Below are 18119 nucleotides of genomic sequence, written 5' to 3'. Positions count from 1 at the left end.
CTGACGTCTGAAGAAATCAGAGGACAGGATTGGCCTGCAAAACATGAAGCTGACCAGAAGCTGTCTCCTAAAAGAGCCGTTTTGGACTTAACGGCTAAATCATTTCAAATGATCCACCTCCAGATTTTCGTCTATATAAGGACAATCAAAATCCTTGGATCATTGCCGAATTACAAAAAGAAAAATACAAGAGAGAAAAATACAAGTTCAAAGCACTCAAAAACAAGAAAGAGATCTTACACCCATTTTCTATTCCTGTGTAAATGCTAGATTGATTATTTGTAATCATCTAAAGTGTTCTTCATTTGAAAAAGAACAAATTGTATCAATCGTGATTTTGAGAGTGTTGTGCTGAGTGCTTGGTTGTAAACACTCAGTGGTAGAGAAATCTAAGTACCGGGTTGTGGTGCTTAGTAGGAGTTGAGTAGAGGAATAGAGGACGGTACTCTTGCATATTCAACTGCCTGTAATCGGTTTGTGCTCTACCCTTAAAGAGCTCAGTATTGGATTCTAAAAGCCCGGAGGACTCTGGAGACTGGACGTAGGCAGAGAGGCCGAACCAGGATAAGTGATACTGAGTAACTTCTAAACTCTCTCAAATATATATATATATATATATATATATATATATATATGTGTGTGTGTGTGTGTGTGTGTGTGCTTGTGTTGATTGTTATATTTACTCAGCATATAAACTGTAAGAAGATAGTACTGAGTAAATTAGAGTGTTGAGTTGGAAATTGACCACACTAGTGTCAATTCCCAACTCTCAAGTAAAACAGTCTTAGTCAGCATCTGACTAAAGCTGTCTTACGCTAAGTTCAACCAAGCTGACCAAAGGTTAGATAATCAACTCATCAAAATAATTAAGTCAGCAAGATAAATTAGAGAAAAAGTTATATTAGTTCCTAACCCCCCCTTGGAACTAATCACACGGGACCAACAGGTTTGAAGGCTAAAGACATAGTGCATCAAGGAAAGAAACCCACTCTTAACATTGATTCAAGTTCATCCACTGCTCTTACATCGGACAGAGAACAACTAACTGCTACAAATGGAAGGAATCGGCAACCAGAGGTGCCGTTCTTTCTTTCTTCTGAATCTCAGAAACAGAAATTGCATTTTGAAGGAAATGTTCAAGGGAAGTGGAAAGAAATAATACACAATTGGGATAATATACCTGTTTTTGATACGGGTCAAAGTAATCTACACAAAGGGGAGAAACAGAGCATCAATTCCAATTATGCATTTTGCCCTTTACTTGAAGAAAATAAGGAAAGTAGTGGCGTTAGGGATGAAAAGCCTAATTTGATAGGTATTTAATTTCAATTTGTTACTTCATTGATTTATATGTGATGGATACAGAGATATTGATAATGAAAGGCATGTGTTCAATAGGATGGAAGAATTAGATTTAGAGCCAAATAACGATATGGTTTGTGGCTATGCTTTACATGTTTTTTCTGAGGAAGGCAAAAACATGGATTGTGGTTCCTTTTGTGGATTGGCGTGGCCACAAGTGTTGGGTAATTGGGCAACTGATGCTGCTATTAAAGGAGCTGACAAATTAAAATTGGTGTTTGTACTTGAAGGACGGGACGAGAAGGAGAAGGCAGAGTTACGAATTTCTAACTTAACAGGTGCTGGGGGAGTGGTTTTAGCCGTGTATAACACTGATGAATCTATTCAAGCATTTACTGAACTTGTGTACCACTGTGAAGGTTTTATGACACCTTGGGAATGCCCTTATAGTAATTTGGAAAGGTATGCCCTTGTGTGGGAGTCCAAGAACTTGACTGCACTGAGCACTGCAATAAGAGAAGGTATGCCCTTACAGTTGATGAGAGAAGGTGCTTTGTTGACTGTATTAAGCATTCTTCTAATAGCATTGGCTTTCCCAAGATCATTATTGACTGCAACTGATGTTATAAACAGCCAATGGGAAGTTGCATTTGACAGAGCTGACAAAGCTGAGAAACTGCTTGTTGAGGTCCTTCAGAAGGGATTGCAAGGGAGCAGGCCTATAACGCTCATAGGATTCTCAATAGGGGTTAGACTAATTTTCAAGTGTCTTCAATGTTTAGCTGGAAATGATGGAGTTAATGTTGGAATTGTAGGAAGAGTTGTTTTGCTTAGAGCAGCATTTTCAATAAAAGATGGAAATTGGGAAGAAGTTAGAAAGATGGTGTCTGATAGATTTATCAATGCTTATTACACAACTGATTTCAAGAATGTAGAAATCCGAACTATCAAGATTAACTTGCGAAGTCTTGAAGTTATGTTTGATGTATTAAAAGAGAGGGGGAATGGGAAGCCACTAAAGGCCTGAAACAATGGCTAGTTAAACTATTGAAGAATGCACTTAAAGTTTGCATTGATATGAGGAGGAGGTTCCTAGATATGAGCCTTGAGGACAATTTGAAGGGAGATGGATTGATATGTGGAAAATATTGGATTGTCATTTTATGCTATATGAATTGTATTTTGATTACTTTTATTATTTGGTAAAGCTGTTATTTGGGATAGACACGTGTTAGGGTAATTTTCTAGGTCTAACAGCTATTAAAGGGTTGTAAATTGTTCTCAAATGGTTATGAATGAAAATATGCAGCTTCTATCTTCTTCCTCCTAGTTTTCTCTTCTTCTTCTCCTTTGGTTCTAGTTCAGAAATTTACCTTGCATCAGTTGATGTTCTTACCAAACTATTGAACGAGTGCTCAATTTCAGCTATTTCGTTTGTGACTCACCGTTTAATCCCATTATCGGCTTGCAGAGGTGTGCTAAAGATAATTATTGAGTATTATCCCTATAATAAATACTGTTTATTTTAGAGTTAACCACTTCATATATATATTCTTATCGCTTCTATGTATATTTAAATCTATCTCTTATACAAATCCAATAAAGGAAATTATAATTTGAATACATATACACTTGCACTGAGTATTCCTAAAAACTGAGTTTAACATAATTAATCTAAGTTTAGTGTTTATAATTAGTTCTCCTCGTTCTAATATAATAATGCTTGCATATTGCGTGCTAAAACAAAACAAGAAGTAGCTTTGTCCATAAGGATAGTCTAGAACCTTCACCAGGTTACGAGGATTGGTACTTGTAACACATGCAAGAGTTGCTACTTGTAAGAATGTGTGTTTTCCACATCCTACTTTGGAGAAGATTACATTACACATATTTTTTCCTTTTCCATTTAAATTTTTTCTTTTTCCATTTTTATGAGCATCAAAGATAATGAAGGTAGAAAATAGAGAAGATTACATTAAGTTAAGACCATGGCCGGTCTTGACATTTTATGGACCCTAGACGAAATAAAAGATAAAAGACATTTAATAAAACAAAATCAAATAAAGGCCAAATTTAAAATGTAAATTTAGTTCTAACGTATGAAATGATGCAAATTTAACTCTAACATTCCAAGGAAAATCAATTTTAGCCTTGCTATCGAAAATTTGAAAATGCTGATTTGACTATTATTAATTATTACATTAGACTTTCCAAACAAGTTTGTCGATAAATTAAAATAGTTTTTTTTTGTACATTTTTGGTTTATTTTTTATAACTATATTAATAACCGTTTGATAAAAAAAATTTGTGAACTTATATGTAGCAGATTTAGTTTTTAGCATTTTAACATAATTTTTTATAATTTTGTTAGTAAAACTCTAAATACCTTAGATATAATTGATATTTGGAAAGTTTAAAGTTATAGTAAATACCAATCAAACCAGTTTTTTCTAATTTTCTATAACGTATAACTAAAATCGATCTTGCTTGTAAACATTAGGGTTAAATTTGCATCATTTCATACGTTAAAACTAAATATGCACTTCACTTAAAACGTTAGGCTTAACTTTGGTCTTTATCCCAAAAAGCTTAAAAATTTAAAATAGAAATTTGAGCCTATTTTAGATCTAAAACACCATATTAATTCTTTTTAATAAAAAAAAAGTTACTATAAATATTAAATAAAATAAATTTTGGGCCCCTTTTGACATTGGGACTTGGGTGGCCGCACTCCCCGCCTATGTCTAAGGCCGGCCCTGGTCAAGACTCGAACTCAAGATCTAGATGAAGTGATGATATGGTGATAAATAAATGGGTTGTAAATGCTCTGACATCGGTTTAGGCCCGAATCTAACATTCGAGCTTAAGTTCTTCAAAGCTCATGAATACTTGCTTATTCAAATATTTAATGGTGAAAAAAGCCTCATTGAGAGCTACTTAAGTGGACACGTGGACCAGTGACTATTTTGGATTCCAAAAACACACTCCTTAATTCTCTTTTATCATGAAACGAAAATATAGGGTCTGAAACCTAGTCGGACATTGCCAGGTGTAAAGGTACACACTTTATTGCTTATAAATAGTTTGGAAATCAGAGGTACGATGATATAATCCCAAACATTCGCCCTCTTAGTTAACTATTTTCAAGTTAACTTTGTACTTCCTCAAGTACTTGTCTGACTTAAGCATCAGAGAGGGTTCACCAGAACTCCGACCATTTTTTGACGATTGTTATCGTTTTAGGTCATCGTTAGATAATAAATTTCAGAAAGGAAACGATCCGAAGCTTTTAATCACTCAAACCAGTATTAATTGGTTATATGTATTTATTTTGAATACCAAGTATCTTTTATGTTGTAATACATTAATATATTTATTTTTAAGTAGAAATTATGATTATTTTATTTTTAAATTATTATTTTATTTATTTTTACATAATATATAAAATTAATCACATAAAATAATAATGATTATTTGTAAAAAAAAAAAAAACAAAATAAAGATAGCTTGCATTTTTTCAATGTCATTTTCTTTTTTAATAAAAGTAAACAAAAAATTAAAGGAATCCAATATTAAATAACATAAAGACATATATGGCAAACTTGGGAGAGATCTTTTATTATGAACAAGCTAAATTTGACAACACTAAAGTCTTTTAAGAAATAACAAAAGTTTACCCACTAGATAAAGTTGGAAGGTATATAATAATGATTTCAAATATTTTTATATATATTATTTGTTTAATATTTATATATTTATTTGAAGTTAGTAAGTTGAATAGAAATCCAATTCAATAAAATGAAAAAATGAAAAAGTAAAGGTTAATAAAATATTAATGCATTAAAATTGTGTTGTTGTTGTTGGGAGTCGGGTACGCAATTTCCACTACTTTGTTTTAAGTTGTGTTTCATCCCTACAACTGGAATCAAAAGTTTGCAGAAAAGCCAGAAAACCTTGAAATCCGAACCACATTCTTATCGGAAAATCGTCTTACTTTCTGACTCACCCACCCTCGTTCGCTCATTAATATGCAAAGCACTCTAATTCCTCCATTCCTTCACTAACTCCTAAATATACCCTCCCTTCAATCCCATCTAGCTATGTGGTTTCCTTCCTATACATGGTATGCTTTCTTCTGTTTTCACTTTCATATTCGTTAATTGATTCTCCACCCGCTATTTCGTATTTTCTCTTGCGGAATCTTATAATGGATTATGTCTGTTCAATTGGTTTGTTCGTATATTCTGTTGTATTTTTCTAATTCGAGGATACCTATTTGATAATTTGTTTTAATTTTACCTTTTTATTTCATTAATCTGTCAACCAAATTTTTGACCTAGATATGCTATTGAATTTTGGGATTTAATACTGATTGCAGAAATTGAGGAACTCTGCACATAAGCTAGGTTCGATTGAAATGGGGGAATTCAATGGAGTTACTTATGTGGATGTTAATGAAGCGCCTTCTTCTCCTAGGTTACATAACTTGAAAAAAGTATCAGTTTTGCCTCTTGTTTTTTTGATATTTTATGAGGTTTCTGGAGGACCTTTTGGGGTTGAGGACAGTGTCCAGGCAGCCGGTCCGCTTTTGGCCCTTCTGGGCTTCCTGGTGTTTCCATTGATATGGAGTGTCCCTGAGGCACTTATTACTGCTGAGATGGGAACTATGTTCCCTGAAAATGGGGGTTATGTTGTTTGGGTTTCATCTGCATTAGGTCCTTTCTGGGGTTTCCAGCAAGGATGGATGAAATGGTTAAGTGGAGTGATTGATAATGCTCTGTACCCAGTTCTTTTTCTTGACTATTTAAAGTCTGGAGTTCCTTCTGTGGCCAGTGGCTTCCCAAGAGCTGGAGCAGCTCTAGCTTTGACAATTGTTCTCACTTTCATGAATTACCGTGGTTTGACAATTGTAGGATGGGTTGCTGTTCTTTTAGGAATCTTTTCAATTCTTCCTTTTTTTGTTATGGGGATGATTTCAATTCCAAAGTTGGATCCTTCAAGATGGCTTGTGATGGATTTAAATAATGTGGATTGGAATTTGTATTTGAATACCCTCTTCTGGAACTTAAATTATTGGGACTCAATTAGTACACTTGCAGGAGAGGTGGAAAACCCGAAGAAAACTCTACCTAAAGCTCTTTTTTATGCTTTGGTACTGGTTATTGTCGGTTATTTCTTCCCTCTCCTAATCGGAACCGGGGCTGTCCCACTCGACCGCGATTCCTGGACCGATGGGTATTTCTCAGACATTGCTAAAATGCTGGGAGGAGTTTGGTTAAGATGGTGGATCCAAGGAGCAGCAGCAATGTCAAACATGGGAATGTTTGTAGCTGAAATGAGTAGTGACTCTTTCCAGCTTTTAGGTATGGCGGAACGAGGAATGCTGCCGGAGTTATTCGCTAAGAGGTCCAAGTACGGAACACCTCTTGTTGGAATTCTGTTTTCAGCATCTGGTGTGATATTGTTGTCATGGCTAAGCTTTCAAGAGATAGTAGCAGCAGAGAACTTCTTGTATTGTTTCGGGATGATACTGGAGTTTATAGCGTTCATTCGGCTGAGGATACAATGCCCAGACGCACCTCGGCCTTACAAGATACCGGTGGGAACGGTTGGAGCAATAGTAATGTGCATTCCTCCAACGTTGTTGATTTGTGTTGTGTTAGCTTTGTCAACATTAAAAGTAATGGTAGTAAGCCTGGTAGCAGTGGCAATTGGGTTAGTGCTGCAGCCAGGTCTCAAGTATTGTGAGAAAAAGAGGTGGTTCAAGTTTTCTGTAAGTTCACATCTTCCAGACATTCATGAGCTGAATCAAGGGTCTAATTATTCCTTAGTTAGTGATAATTAGCCTGTAAATTTCTCTGTATACTGTAGTTTCTGTACTTGGAAAGGTGTTTATGACCACACTTTGTTAAACTTAAATGCTTTGTATAATGTGTCATCATCCTTGTTTTTTTAGATAGAATGATACTGTTTTTTTGAGATGAAATTACTGTGTTTTTATGGTTACTAAAATAATATATCAATATGTAATTATGTATAATTGTGCTGGGGTTGAAGCTTTTTTGCAGATAATTTGATTTTTTGTTCTTCATACTTGCATAAGTGTCAAAAGTTATAATTTTAACTCAATTGTTATTGGACTGATTCAGTTTTTTTTTTTTTTTAATCACAAATTAGACATTTACGGGACGTTTGGTATTCTATTGGGATAGGGATAAGGATAAAGGTTGGGATAGGGACAATGATAAATGGTTGGGATAAGGATAAAAATATAATAGTCGAGAATTATATTCAATTGTTTGGTATGTGGGATAGAGATAAAATAATACATTTTACTATTTTAACCTTATTTAAATCACGTAACATTAATTTGAGGGATAAGATGGACTTTTCCATCCTATTAAAATCGCAGGAGCTTATCCTACCTCCTTATACCACCCGCTTTCTGGGTATATAGGATTTGAGGGATAAGAAACTTATCCCTGATCTGTCTCACTCTTCTGTCTTCCGAACAAACACGGGATAACTTATCTTGTATTTTTTATCTCTATCCCACCTCCTATATCCCTTCTAACAAACACCCGTTAATGTAAATTGACATGTTATATATAAGTTACAGGTAAAAATATAGTTATTTGGAATGGTTTTGAAATTTTACCAGTATACAAGATATGAAGAAAAGATAAGTTAAAAATAATAATATTGTTGTTAGGTCTAACCGTAATTTTATTTCTAATTCTATAAATTGTATATTTACGGGCGTTTGGTATTCTATTGGGAGAGCCAAAAAGCATGCTGCTTTCTCTTTCTTTATCCCTTCGAAAAGATCTGAGAGCCTTCCTTTGGTCGAGCAGCTTTACGCTCCTTCAATCAAGCCTACTTCCCTCGGGATAAGGATAAATGTTGGGATAAGAATAAAGATAAATGGTTGGGGTAAAGATAAAAATATAATAGTTGAGAATTATCATTCAATGTTTGGTACGTGGGATAAGCATAGAGATAAAATAATAGATTTTACTATTTTAACCTTATTTAAACTACATAACATTAATTTGAGGGATAGGATTGACTTTTCCATGCTATTAAAATCGTAGGAGATTATCTCACTTCCTTATACAACCCCCCTTCTTGGGTATAGGATTTGAGGGATAAGAGGTTTATCCCTCATCTGTCTCACTCTTCTATCTCCTAAACAAACACATCATAATTTATCTCGTGTTTTTTTTTCATTTCTATCCCACCTCCTATATCCTTTCTAACAAATACTCTGTTGAGGTATAATATCGTCAAGCTTGAAACATCAATAATAAAGACATTCATCGATTATGAATTTCATTATTATTCTTCACATATGCGTACGTGTGTATATACAGGGCCGTCCCTGGGCATGGGTAGGAGGGGCGTCTGTCCAGGGTCCAAAGGATGGAAGGGCCCAATAATAATATTTTTTTTAAAATTAATAATACAGAAATTAAAGATGCAGCGATTACGAAAATAATCTTAAGTCTAAACAATTCGCAATATACATTTAGACACAATGGAAGGAGGGGCCAAAAATAAAAAATTATAAACAATTACAGAAATTAAAATTTCAAAAAAATGCAAAATTGATAAATATAATGCATAGGCTTAAACAGTCATAACACTTAAATTTATGACTATATTTTCTTATAATAAATTTTCACATATGCAGATGATGCTTGTTCAGAAAACAAAGTGTTGTAAATGTCTGTCTAGAATTGTTGATGTCAGCATTTGAAATTCTTGAATTTGTCAAGCAGCATATTGTTATCCAAATATTTCAATTGCGTTTTGGACCCTCTTAACTATAAGAGTGACCGTTGTATTTATTGAAAGAATTTGTTCAGGGTTAAAGTTATTAAAAAACTATTTGAGATCATCAAAGTCTTAAGAAAGATTAAATGGTTTAGCAACTTTATGTATTGAGAGAAATACAATAGAGAATATTGATATCGACACAATTTTTAGTGATTCTTCATTTAAAAATTCGCGTAGATAATGTTTTGTATGAGCAAATGAGTTTTTAATGGGAAATAAAATGGGTTTTTATTTGAAATTTGATATTTTTATTAGATTCCTTATTAAATGTAATAAAAATTTGTCATTTATAAGTAATTTTTCTTTCACATAATTATATATTTTTTTACTTTTATTTTACTTGTACTATTTACTAAGGTCCTTATTTGGTTCTTCGCCCATAAGTCTCTATATTCTCAGGATCCGTCCTGGTATATATGTGACATCTTATAGGTGTATCTTATTAAGATTTTTATCACTTATTTTGTACTTAGACAAAAAAAAAAATAATAAATCATCTTTAATATAAATCATACAAAACATGTAAATAGAATATTTAGAAGGTCTCACCAATCAGTTTAAATTTTCTTTTAAGATAATAAATTTGATTTTACTTAAAAACTTGAAGGTGTTTGGCTACTTTATTTTCTTATTCTATTTGCATTTTAACTTTAAAAATGATAGTTTTAGGTGTTTGGTTAAAGACTTTCTAGTTCTCTTTTATACTTTGAAAAGTAGCTTTTTACAAAAACAGCATTTTCCAACCGCAAACAGCAAGTAAACCAAACGGGTCATAAGACATAAAAGTAAATTTATATCATTTTATATGTTAAGGCCCTATTTGACAAATAGTGTTTAATTGTTAGTTATTAGTTGTTAGCTTATTACATTTGATGTTAACTGATTATTTGTAAATCTGTTTGGTAAAGTTTAGTTCATTGTTAATAGCTATTTGTGTAAATGACAAATAAGGACATTAATTTTTTTTATGACTATTATTTTCTTTTTTAATAATTTGTATTTAAACAATGAATTCCTAATTGACAAATATAGTTTTGTGCAAAATAATTTTTTTTATGTTTATTTATGTGATTACAAACAATTTTCTTACAATAAATTGGTGTTTAATATGTCATATTCTTCATCACATCATAAAAAAAGTCATATACACATATTATAACAAGGGTTTCAGGAAGCTATTTTTGATAGTGATCTTTGTGATTTGAGCTTTCATGGTTATCCGTGGGAGCGGGGAAGGGGTACTGCTGGTTGGGTTTGAGGAGCGTCTTTACCGTGTAATATCGAATGGAGATTGGCTTGATCTTTTCCCGAATGCTTTAGTTATGGTTTTAAATTTTTCCTCTTCTGATCTGGGTAGGTTGTTAACTTTAAAACCCTTGAGCCAAATGGTTTGGGTCAGAAAATTCCTTTTTGAGAATGCGTTGCTTAGGGATTTAAAATGTATGGAGTTGGTGGCCCCAGTATGGAGCATGGTTAATTTGAGTAATATTCAATCTAAAATTTCTCAGTATGGTATTGTGCTTGCAAGTTTGGAGGATGATTATTTATCGGATTTAAAAGGCCAACTTAAGCAGATTAAGGAAACTTTGGTGATTTTTGCTTGACTCTCTGAGGATGGAGGACTTCTGACAGAAGCAGACATAGTATCTGAAGGTTCTAGTTTCAATGGAAATTTACTGGAAGCAGAGAGCAAAGGCTCATTGACTCAAAGAAGGTGATTCAAACTAAATTTTTTCATTCCTATCCTTATAGTAGGAAAAGCATGAATCAAATTTATAAGACTAAAGATAGTGAGGGGTGTTGGCAAGATTGTGATAGCCAACTTGGCACTGTTATTGTGGATTATTTTCGTGATATTCTCCATTCGCCTAATTCTTCCTCTGTTGAAGTGTTGGGCTGTATTAATCAAGCTATTACTGAAGAACATAATTCTTGCTTGATTGAGCCTATTTCAATGGAGGAGGTTAAATGACATGTTTTCAGTATGCATCCGGACAAGGCCCCGGGTCCGGACGATATGAACCCGATTTTCTTTCAAACTTTCTAGGATTTGATGGGTGTAGATGTGCTCAAGATTTGTCTAGATTTTTTTTGTACGGGTTACTTGCCGCCATGGTTGAATGATGCCAATATTTTTTTAATTCCAAAGAAGGACAACCCGGAATGTATGAGGGAATATCGTCCAATATCTCTGTGCAATGTTCTCTACAAAGTTGTGGAGAAATTTATGGATAATATATTGAAGCCTTTATTTGGGGGGATGATCTCAGAGACATAAAGTGCTTTCGTTCTAGGAAGGATGATTACTGATAATATCTTAATAGCATTTGAATTGGCTCACTTTTTTAAAAAAATGCAAGGTAAATGAGGGGTAGGAGCTCTTAAGATCGACATAAGTAAGGCGTATGATCGCCTCGAATGGAGCCACGTTCGAGCTGTCTTAAGCAAGTTTGGTTTCTGTGATGAATGTGATAATCTCATAGTGTTTTGTATTTCCTTAGTTCAATATGGGATTCTAAATATTTAGCACCAGCTTGGTCCAATTATTCCATCTATAGGTGTTAGGCAAGAGGTCCCCTCTCCCCCTACATTTTCATTCTATGTACAAAAGAACTAAGTTCGTTAATTAAGTGGAAGGATCGGGAAGGGTTGTGGCATGGTTGTAGGATAGCTCGCGGTGCCCTTATAGTCACTCATCTATTTTTCGCTAACGATTGTTATCACTTTTTCCATGCTTCTAAAGAGGAGAGTATTATTGTGTAGGAGATCCTTAATGAGTACAAGTTGGCTTCGGGACAAGTGGTCAATTTCCATAAGTATGTTGTGCTTTTTTAGTTGAAACTTGGTGGAAGAAGATCGTAGTAAGATCTACCTTGTTTTAGGGCCAGGAAGACTTCAAACCAATGGCGTTATTTGGGGATGCCTTCACTGATTGGCCGAAGCAAACTTAAGGTTATAGGTTACATTAAGAATAGGGTATGGCATAGACTTCAAGTTTGGCACTCTAAGTTTCTCTCCATTGTAGGTAAAGAAGTCTTGTTAAAGTTGTCCTTCAAGTGATTCCTTCCTTCACTATGGATGTGTTTTTATTATCGATTAGTCTCTGTCAGGAGATTGGGAAATTCTGTAATTCCTTTTGGTGATGCAATGGTGGTAAAGGGATCAAATGGATGTGTTGGGATAATTTGAGCATTTCTAAGGTGTAGGCAAAGTGGGTTTCAATAAGTTGGGGGAGTTTAATTTGGACGTGCTTAGTAGATAGGGCTGGAAATTTATTACTAAACCAAATTTCCTTGTTACTAAGCTTTTCAAGACTTGTTATTTTAAGGATTGTGATTTCTTTAACTCCTCTAGGGGTAACAACCCTAGCTATGTATGGAATAGTATTTGGGAAGCTCATTGTAGTCTTGAAAAAGGGTGTTGGAGGAAAGTGGGTATTTGTGATACTATTTGCACAGGTCTGGATCTGTGGTTAAATAGGGCAACAAATGGAAGGACTTCTACTTCTCTTCCATAGTATATTATTGAGGCCAATGCCTCATTTTTATTCCAGGTCGGGGCTCGTAGGTGGGGTGAGGATGTAGTTAGAGAATTGTTCTCTATTGAGGATCAGAATCAAATTTATGCCTTCCTTTTAGAATCGTTTGGTGAGTGATGATTGGTTATGGGTCTCGAGATTCATGGGCGTTTTACGGTTAAAAGCTGCTATAGAAGCTTGACAAACATCCAAATAGTTTTATTTCTTCAATATGGAAGCACTTGTTGAATTTGAAGGTTCCATCGAAGGTTAGAAATTTTGTTTGATGTTTATGCAATAATGACCTTCCATCTTTGGAAAATCTGGTTAAAAAGTGGGTTAATATGAATCTTACTTATCTCTTTTGTGGTAGTCATAATGAAACATTTTTGCACATCTTTTGTGATTGCGTCTTCACTTCTACAGTTTGGAAACTCTATTCTTTGGATAATATCTTTGGGGCAACACTTCACAAATTTATAGAGTGGATGGAGTTTTTTAGTTCAAAATTGAGTTGTGCTAAGGTTTATCTTTGGGCGAGTATTTTGTGGAGTATTTGGTGTGGTAGGAACCAACGTTTGTGGAATGATATTCAAATGAATGATGTTGATGTTTTTAGGATAGCCTGTTCTTTGCTGGTGGACTGGAGGCCCACAAGGGTGTCTAATAAGTGTCCAACTCAACATTCAAATGTCCATTAGTGCTAGGTTATTTAATTAATTTAGTGTTATTTTGGGTGTTATTGTTTGTTTTGGTATAATTTATCTCCACATGACTCAAATGATTAAAAGGAGCAGAATTGGACTTAACTTGAAGAAATTTTGGACTAGAAAGGAATTTGGAGCTAAATCAAGAGAGCTGAAACAAAAACGGAGTTAGTCATGCCCAAGACTAAGACCTCCGAAACTTCTAATGTTTAAATTGATCATGGTTCTTTCCTACTCAAACAAGAAGGTAGAAAATGAGGGATGGAAAGAAATTAGAAAAGATTTCTGATCGTGGAAAATATTCTTTTTGTTAGCTAACTTTTAGGGATACCTTTTCTACAAAACATTAGATCTTAGAATTGATTATTCCCTTCTTTTTTTAGACTTTTAAGAGATAGTACTTCTCAGACTGAAAAACAATGAACACTTAGTTTGCTCTTAATGGCTATTCATAGCTGAATCCGTTATTTCGATTAAGGGATAATTCAAAGGTAGAAATCTTCAAGTATTGTGAGATCATTTTGTTGGTCCCGTGTGATTAGTTCCAAAGGGGGGGGGGTTAGGAACTAATGTAACTTTTTCGCTAATTAATCTTGCTGACTTGATAATTTTAGTGAGTTTATTAACTCAGCTTTGGTCAGCTTGGTCGATCTTAGTGTGAGATAGCTTTAGTCAGATATTGACTAAGATTGTTTCACTTGTGAGTTGGGAATTGACACTTTTGTGGCCAGCTTCCAACTCAGCACTCTAATTTTACTCAGTGTCAGCTTTAAACAGTTTATATGCTGAGTAAGTATAACAAACAATACATGCACATATATATATTGAGAGAGTTAGAAATTACTCAGTATGACTTATCCTGGTTCGGCCTCTCCGCCTACGTCCAGTCCCTAGACTCCTCCGGGCTTTTAGAATCCAATACTGATCTCTTTAAAGGTAGAGCACAAACCGGTTACAAGGCAGTTGAATATGCAAGAGTACCTTCCTCTATTCGTCTACTCAACTCCTACTAAGTGCTACAACCCAGCACCTAGATTTCTCTACCACTGAGTACGTAATACCGAGTACTCAGCACAACACTCTCAATATTACAATTGAAAACAAACTTGTTCTTTTTCAGATAAAGAACACTTTAGATGATTACAGACAATCAATCTAGCATTTACACAAGGAATAGAAAGTTGGTGTAAGATCTCTTTCTTGTTTTTGAGTGCTTTGAATTTGTATCTTTCTCACTTGTATTTTCTATATGAATCAGCAATGATCCAAGAGGATTGCTTGTCCTTTTATAGTTGTATTTTGAGGATCAAATGATTTGAATTTGATTTGTCCGTTGAATCCAAAACGGCTCTTTTGGGGGACAAACTTCTGGTCAGCTTCAGATGTGCAGGCCAATCTTGTTTTCTGATTTCTTCAGATGTTAGGCTTGTCTTCTTCCTACAGGCTTTGTCTTCTTGCGGCAGTTTGTCTTATAGCAACGAACAGTTGACCCATGCATCTCGGAATTTGGCTTTTGCGTAATTCCAAGGCTTAAATTATTTGTGCAGATAGTTGTCGAATTTGTCTTTTAGCTAACGAATCATTCATGCTGTCCTGAAGATCACTCAGCTTCACTTCGATAGTCATTGTCTTTGATTGTCACCAAATCTTATACTGAGTTCTTTTTCACTCAGCCTCCATGGTCAGCTTCGTTATGCAAGATCTAGTTCTGAAGCAGACTTCTTTTATGCTGAGCTTCGTTCCACTCAGCTTCTTTGATCAGCTTCATTCTTAAGCTGTTGTTTTGAAGATGACTTATCTTCTCTTGTGCTGAGTTGCTCTTCACTCAGCTTGTGTTGTGTTCTCATGCTGACTTTGTCCTGTCTTAATTTTATTTCCTTTTGCATTTATGTTTATACTCAATATTGAACAAACGAATTAGTACAATTAAATCAAAGCACTTAAATTTAATTGTCTCTTAATCATGGATTAAACTTAAATGATTTTGTCAAATCAAAATCTCGTGGAAAGGTGTTTCAACAAACTCCCCCATTTTGATGTCGGCAAAATATTTAATTTATGGAACTCAGTATTGAAATTCCCATGATTGAATTACTTTTTATTCTTCTGAAATTACTCCCACGTAAGGGTTGCATATATTGTCTTAACTTAACTCTAAACCTTCTAAGATTTAATTGAGTAATAAGGGAAGACCTGTTTATACTGACTTAGTTCAATTCTAGACCTTCTAAGATCTAATTCAGATGAGCCTAGGTCAACTTTCAGAAGAGTTCAATGTTTACTCAGTTTGATACATGAATAGTTTTGGTATCAGAGTTTATGTGTGGATGTATCAGAGTTAATGTGTACTGGGTATAGTTTTAATTTGAATTTATTTGTTTGTTCAATTTTAGACAGATCAGCATATAGTATAATAGTAAGCATCACTTATGAAAAACAATGTGAATGAAAAGATGCTTAAGATGATATAAATGGTCAGCATACAAAATACACAAGTCAAGTTCTTAAAGCTAATTTATTTTCTATTGACTTGAGCTACCCCTTTGCCTTTGTCTTTCCTCTTTTGCCGACTGCCTGAAGTTTCTCCTGCCTTTGGCTGAGTTCCATCAGCTTGTTCTTTCTCCCCCGTTTTGCCACCATCAGGCGGAGGAGGGATGAAGGTTTCATTGAGAGCAGCATGAGTTAGCTTGACCGAATACGCCTTGAGGCGTTTTGTGCTTTCAAACAACCCATCAAGCACTGGGACTCCATCATCCAGAACTGAACCGGGGACTCGAACAGATGCGCTGATCATGCTGAGTATGTAATCTTGTGATTTACTTAGCCATGATATTGCATCAGTTAGCTGGGCATAAGATTGATGGTACATTCTAAGCACAGCCTTGTCGTAAATGTCACGCTGAGCGTTTGTGTGACGCACATGTCTAAATAAGCTTTGAGTAGTTTGGAGGATAGTATTGGTTTTGACCAAGTCATTTTCCATTTCCTCTTTACTCAGGTTTAGAAGACGGACAGCTTCGCTAATTTCATCCATCGAACATTGGGAAGTTGAGGACAGAAGTTCACGAGTGCCAGTCAGCTTGGTAAAATAGTGACTTAACTCAGCAGATGTAGCATAGCCCATGTTGACTGCAGGTAGAGTGTTGATTTGTCCCTGAAGTGAATTCATATGATTCACCATCATCAATTGCAGTTCGGCCAGCTTGACAATAGATTCTTGCTTGGGTTGCTGGGCTTGGACCGTGGTCATGACACTTACTAAATCTTTGAGATTTTTGATCTCATTGAGAAGCTGAGTGACAGACGAGAATTCTTGTGATTCAGCATTTGCAGGCCCAGCATGGTTGGCATGAGAAGAGTGTAAGTCCTGGAGAAGAGTTTGAGGGAGTCAATAATGCGACATCCAGACTCGGTTGCATGAAGATAGGCAAATTGTGCCTCAGGATTTAGCTTAGTGGCCGGGATTCTAGTAGCACCAGATGGATGAGGTGTTTAGTGATGTCCTGGAGTGGAAGTGCCAGTATGGTCAGAAGCTGGACTTTGATTTTGATTAGCAGCAGGAACTGACTGCTAAATATTCTGCGAAATGTGATGGGAAGGAGGTGGATCTGCAGAGATATTTACCTACTCAACATGGACTTGAGTTGGTGCAGGAAGAGGCACCTCAGGTTGAGCAGGATTTTCCTTAGCTTGCTTGTCTCCTTGAGCAGTTAGGACTTCGAGCTCTTGCTTGGATTGGTTTGGATTTTCTGGAGTCTTGGCGTGTTGCTCAGTATGAGTAACAGAGGCTTGTTTTTCTTGTGTAGAGGACTCAGTATGCTTTGAGAAGAACTTAAATTGTAGATCCGTGAGGTCAGTGATTTGATCCCTCAGAGGCGAATCATCCAGGAGGTCAATGACTGGAGATTTGTAGGCCTTCTTTTTAAGCCTTCTCAACTTTTTGGTCTTTGGAGGAGAAGGGTCAGCAGGAATGGAATCAAGAGATGAGTCTACCCCGAGATCAGTGTTGAGGCCTTCCATGACTATTTTTTGCTCTGTGAGCTCAGCATCAACTGTCTTACTCTGTACAGCTGAATTTTCAACTTGCTCAAGATTCCCTGTTTGTTCTTGCTCAGCATGAGCTTCTTGATGTTACTCAACATCCTCATCATTATCATGCTGACCTGCATTGTTTATTAGTTCTTCTGCTTCTTGATCAGCAGGGATTTGCTCAAGGTCAATCTCTTGGCTTCTTATAAAGTGGGAATCATCAGGAACTGCAAAACCAAGAGGGACAGCATCAACTGGACTCAGATTAGAAGTTTTCTTCTTCTTCTTCAGAGGGGTTTCCTCACTTTCTAGTTCCTCAGGCTCATCTTGCCTCTTTCTTTTCTCTGCTGACTTACCCTGCTCAGCATCAACTTTCTTCCCCTTTGAGACAATCCGGATTTTCTTCGGAACAGCATCAACATCTTTTGAGCTGGTTTGGATTGCTTTGCGTTTCTTCTCTCGCTTGGTTTGATCAGCAGGTTCAGCTATGGCGATGTTCTCTTCTTGAGGTTACTCATCATCAACTTCCTCCTCGATTTCCTCGACGACCCATTTTCCCTTCTTGGGCTTGATGGGTTGGTCATATACTAATCCAAACAACAAGACAGTCGTGATTTCAGTTCCCCAGGTTTCTGTTTTATTAATCAAGTCGATTTGATAATCTTTGAGGATTCTGGTAATAAGAGAACCCAGCCTGAGCTTGATAGTACTCCGTTGAAGTGCTC

General features: G+C 35.5%; 1 protein-coding gene across 1 annotated transcript; it reads left to right on the top strand.

Annotated features, from left to right (window-relative positions):
* The first annotated feature begins 5104 nt into the window (after positions 1–5104).
* On the top strand, positions 5105–7288 carry LOC136233189 (probable polyamine transporter At1g31830). Its single transcript, XM_066022794.1, has 2 exons — positions 5105–5425; positions 5681–7288. The coding sequence occupies exons 1-2, from the start codon at positions 5423–5425 to the stop codon at positions 7145–7147; spliced, it is 1470 nt and encodes a 489-aa protein (XP_065878866.1). The 5' UTR covers positions 5105–5422; the 3' UTR covers positions 7148–7288.
* The last annotated feature ends 10831 nt before the right edge of the window (positions 7289–18119 follow it).

Source organism: Euphorbia lathyris, chromosome 6 (assembly GCF_963576675.1).
Source record: "Euphorbia lathyris chromosome 6, ddEupLath1.1, whole genome shotgun sequence".
Taxonomy (NCBI): Eukaryota; Viridiplantae; Streptophyta; class Magnoliopsida; order Malpighiales; family Euphorbiaceae; genus Euphorbia; species Euphorbia lathyris.
The sequence above is the reverse complement of the archived record's forward strand: the minus strand, read 5'-3'. Positions and strand labels throughout refer to the sequence as shown.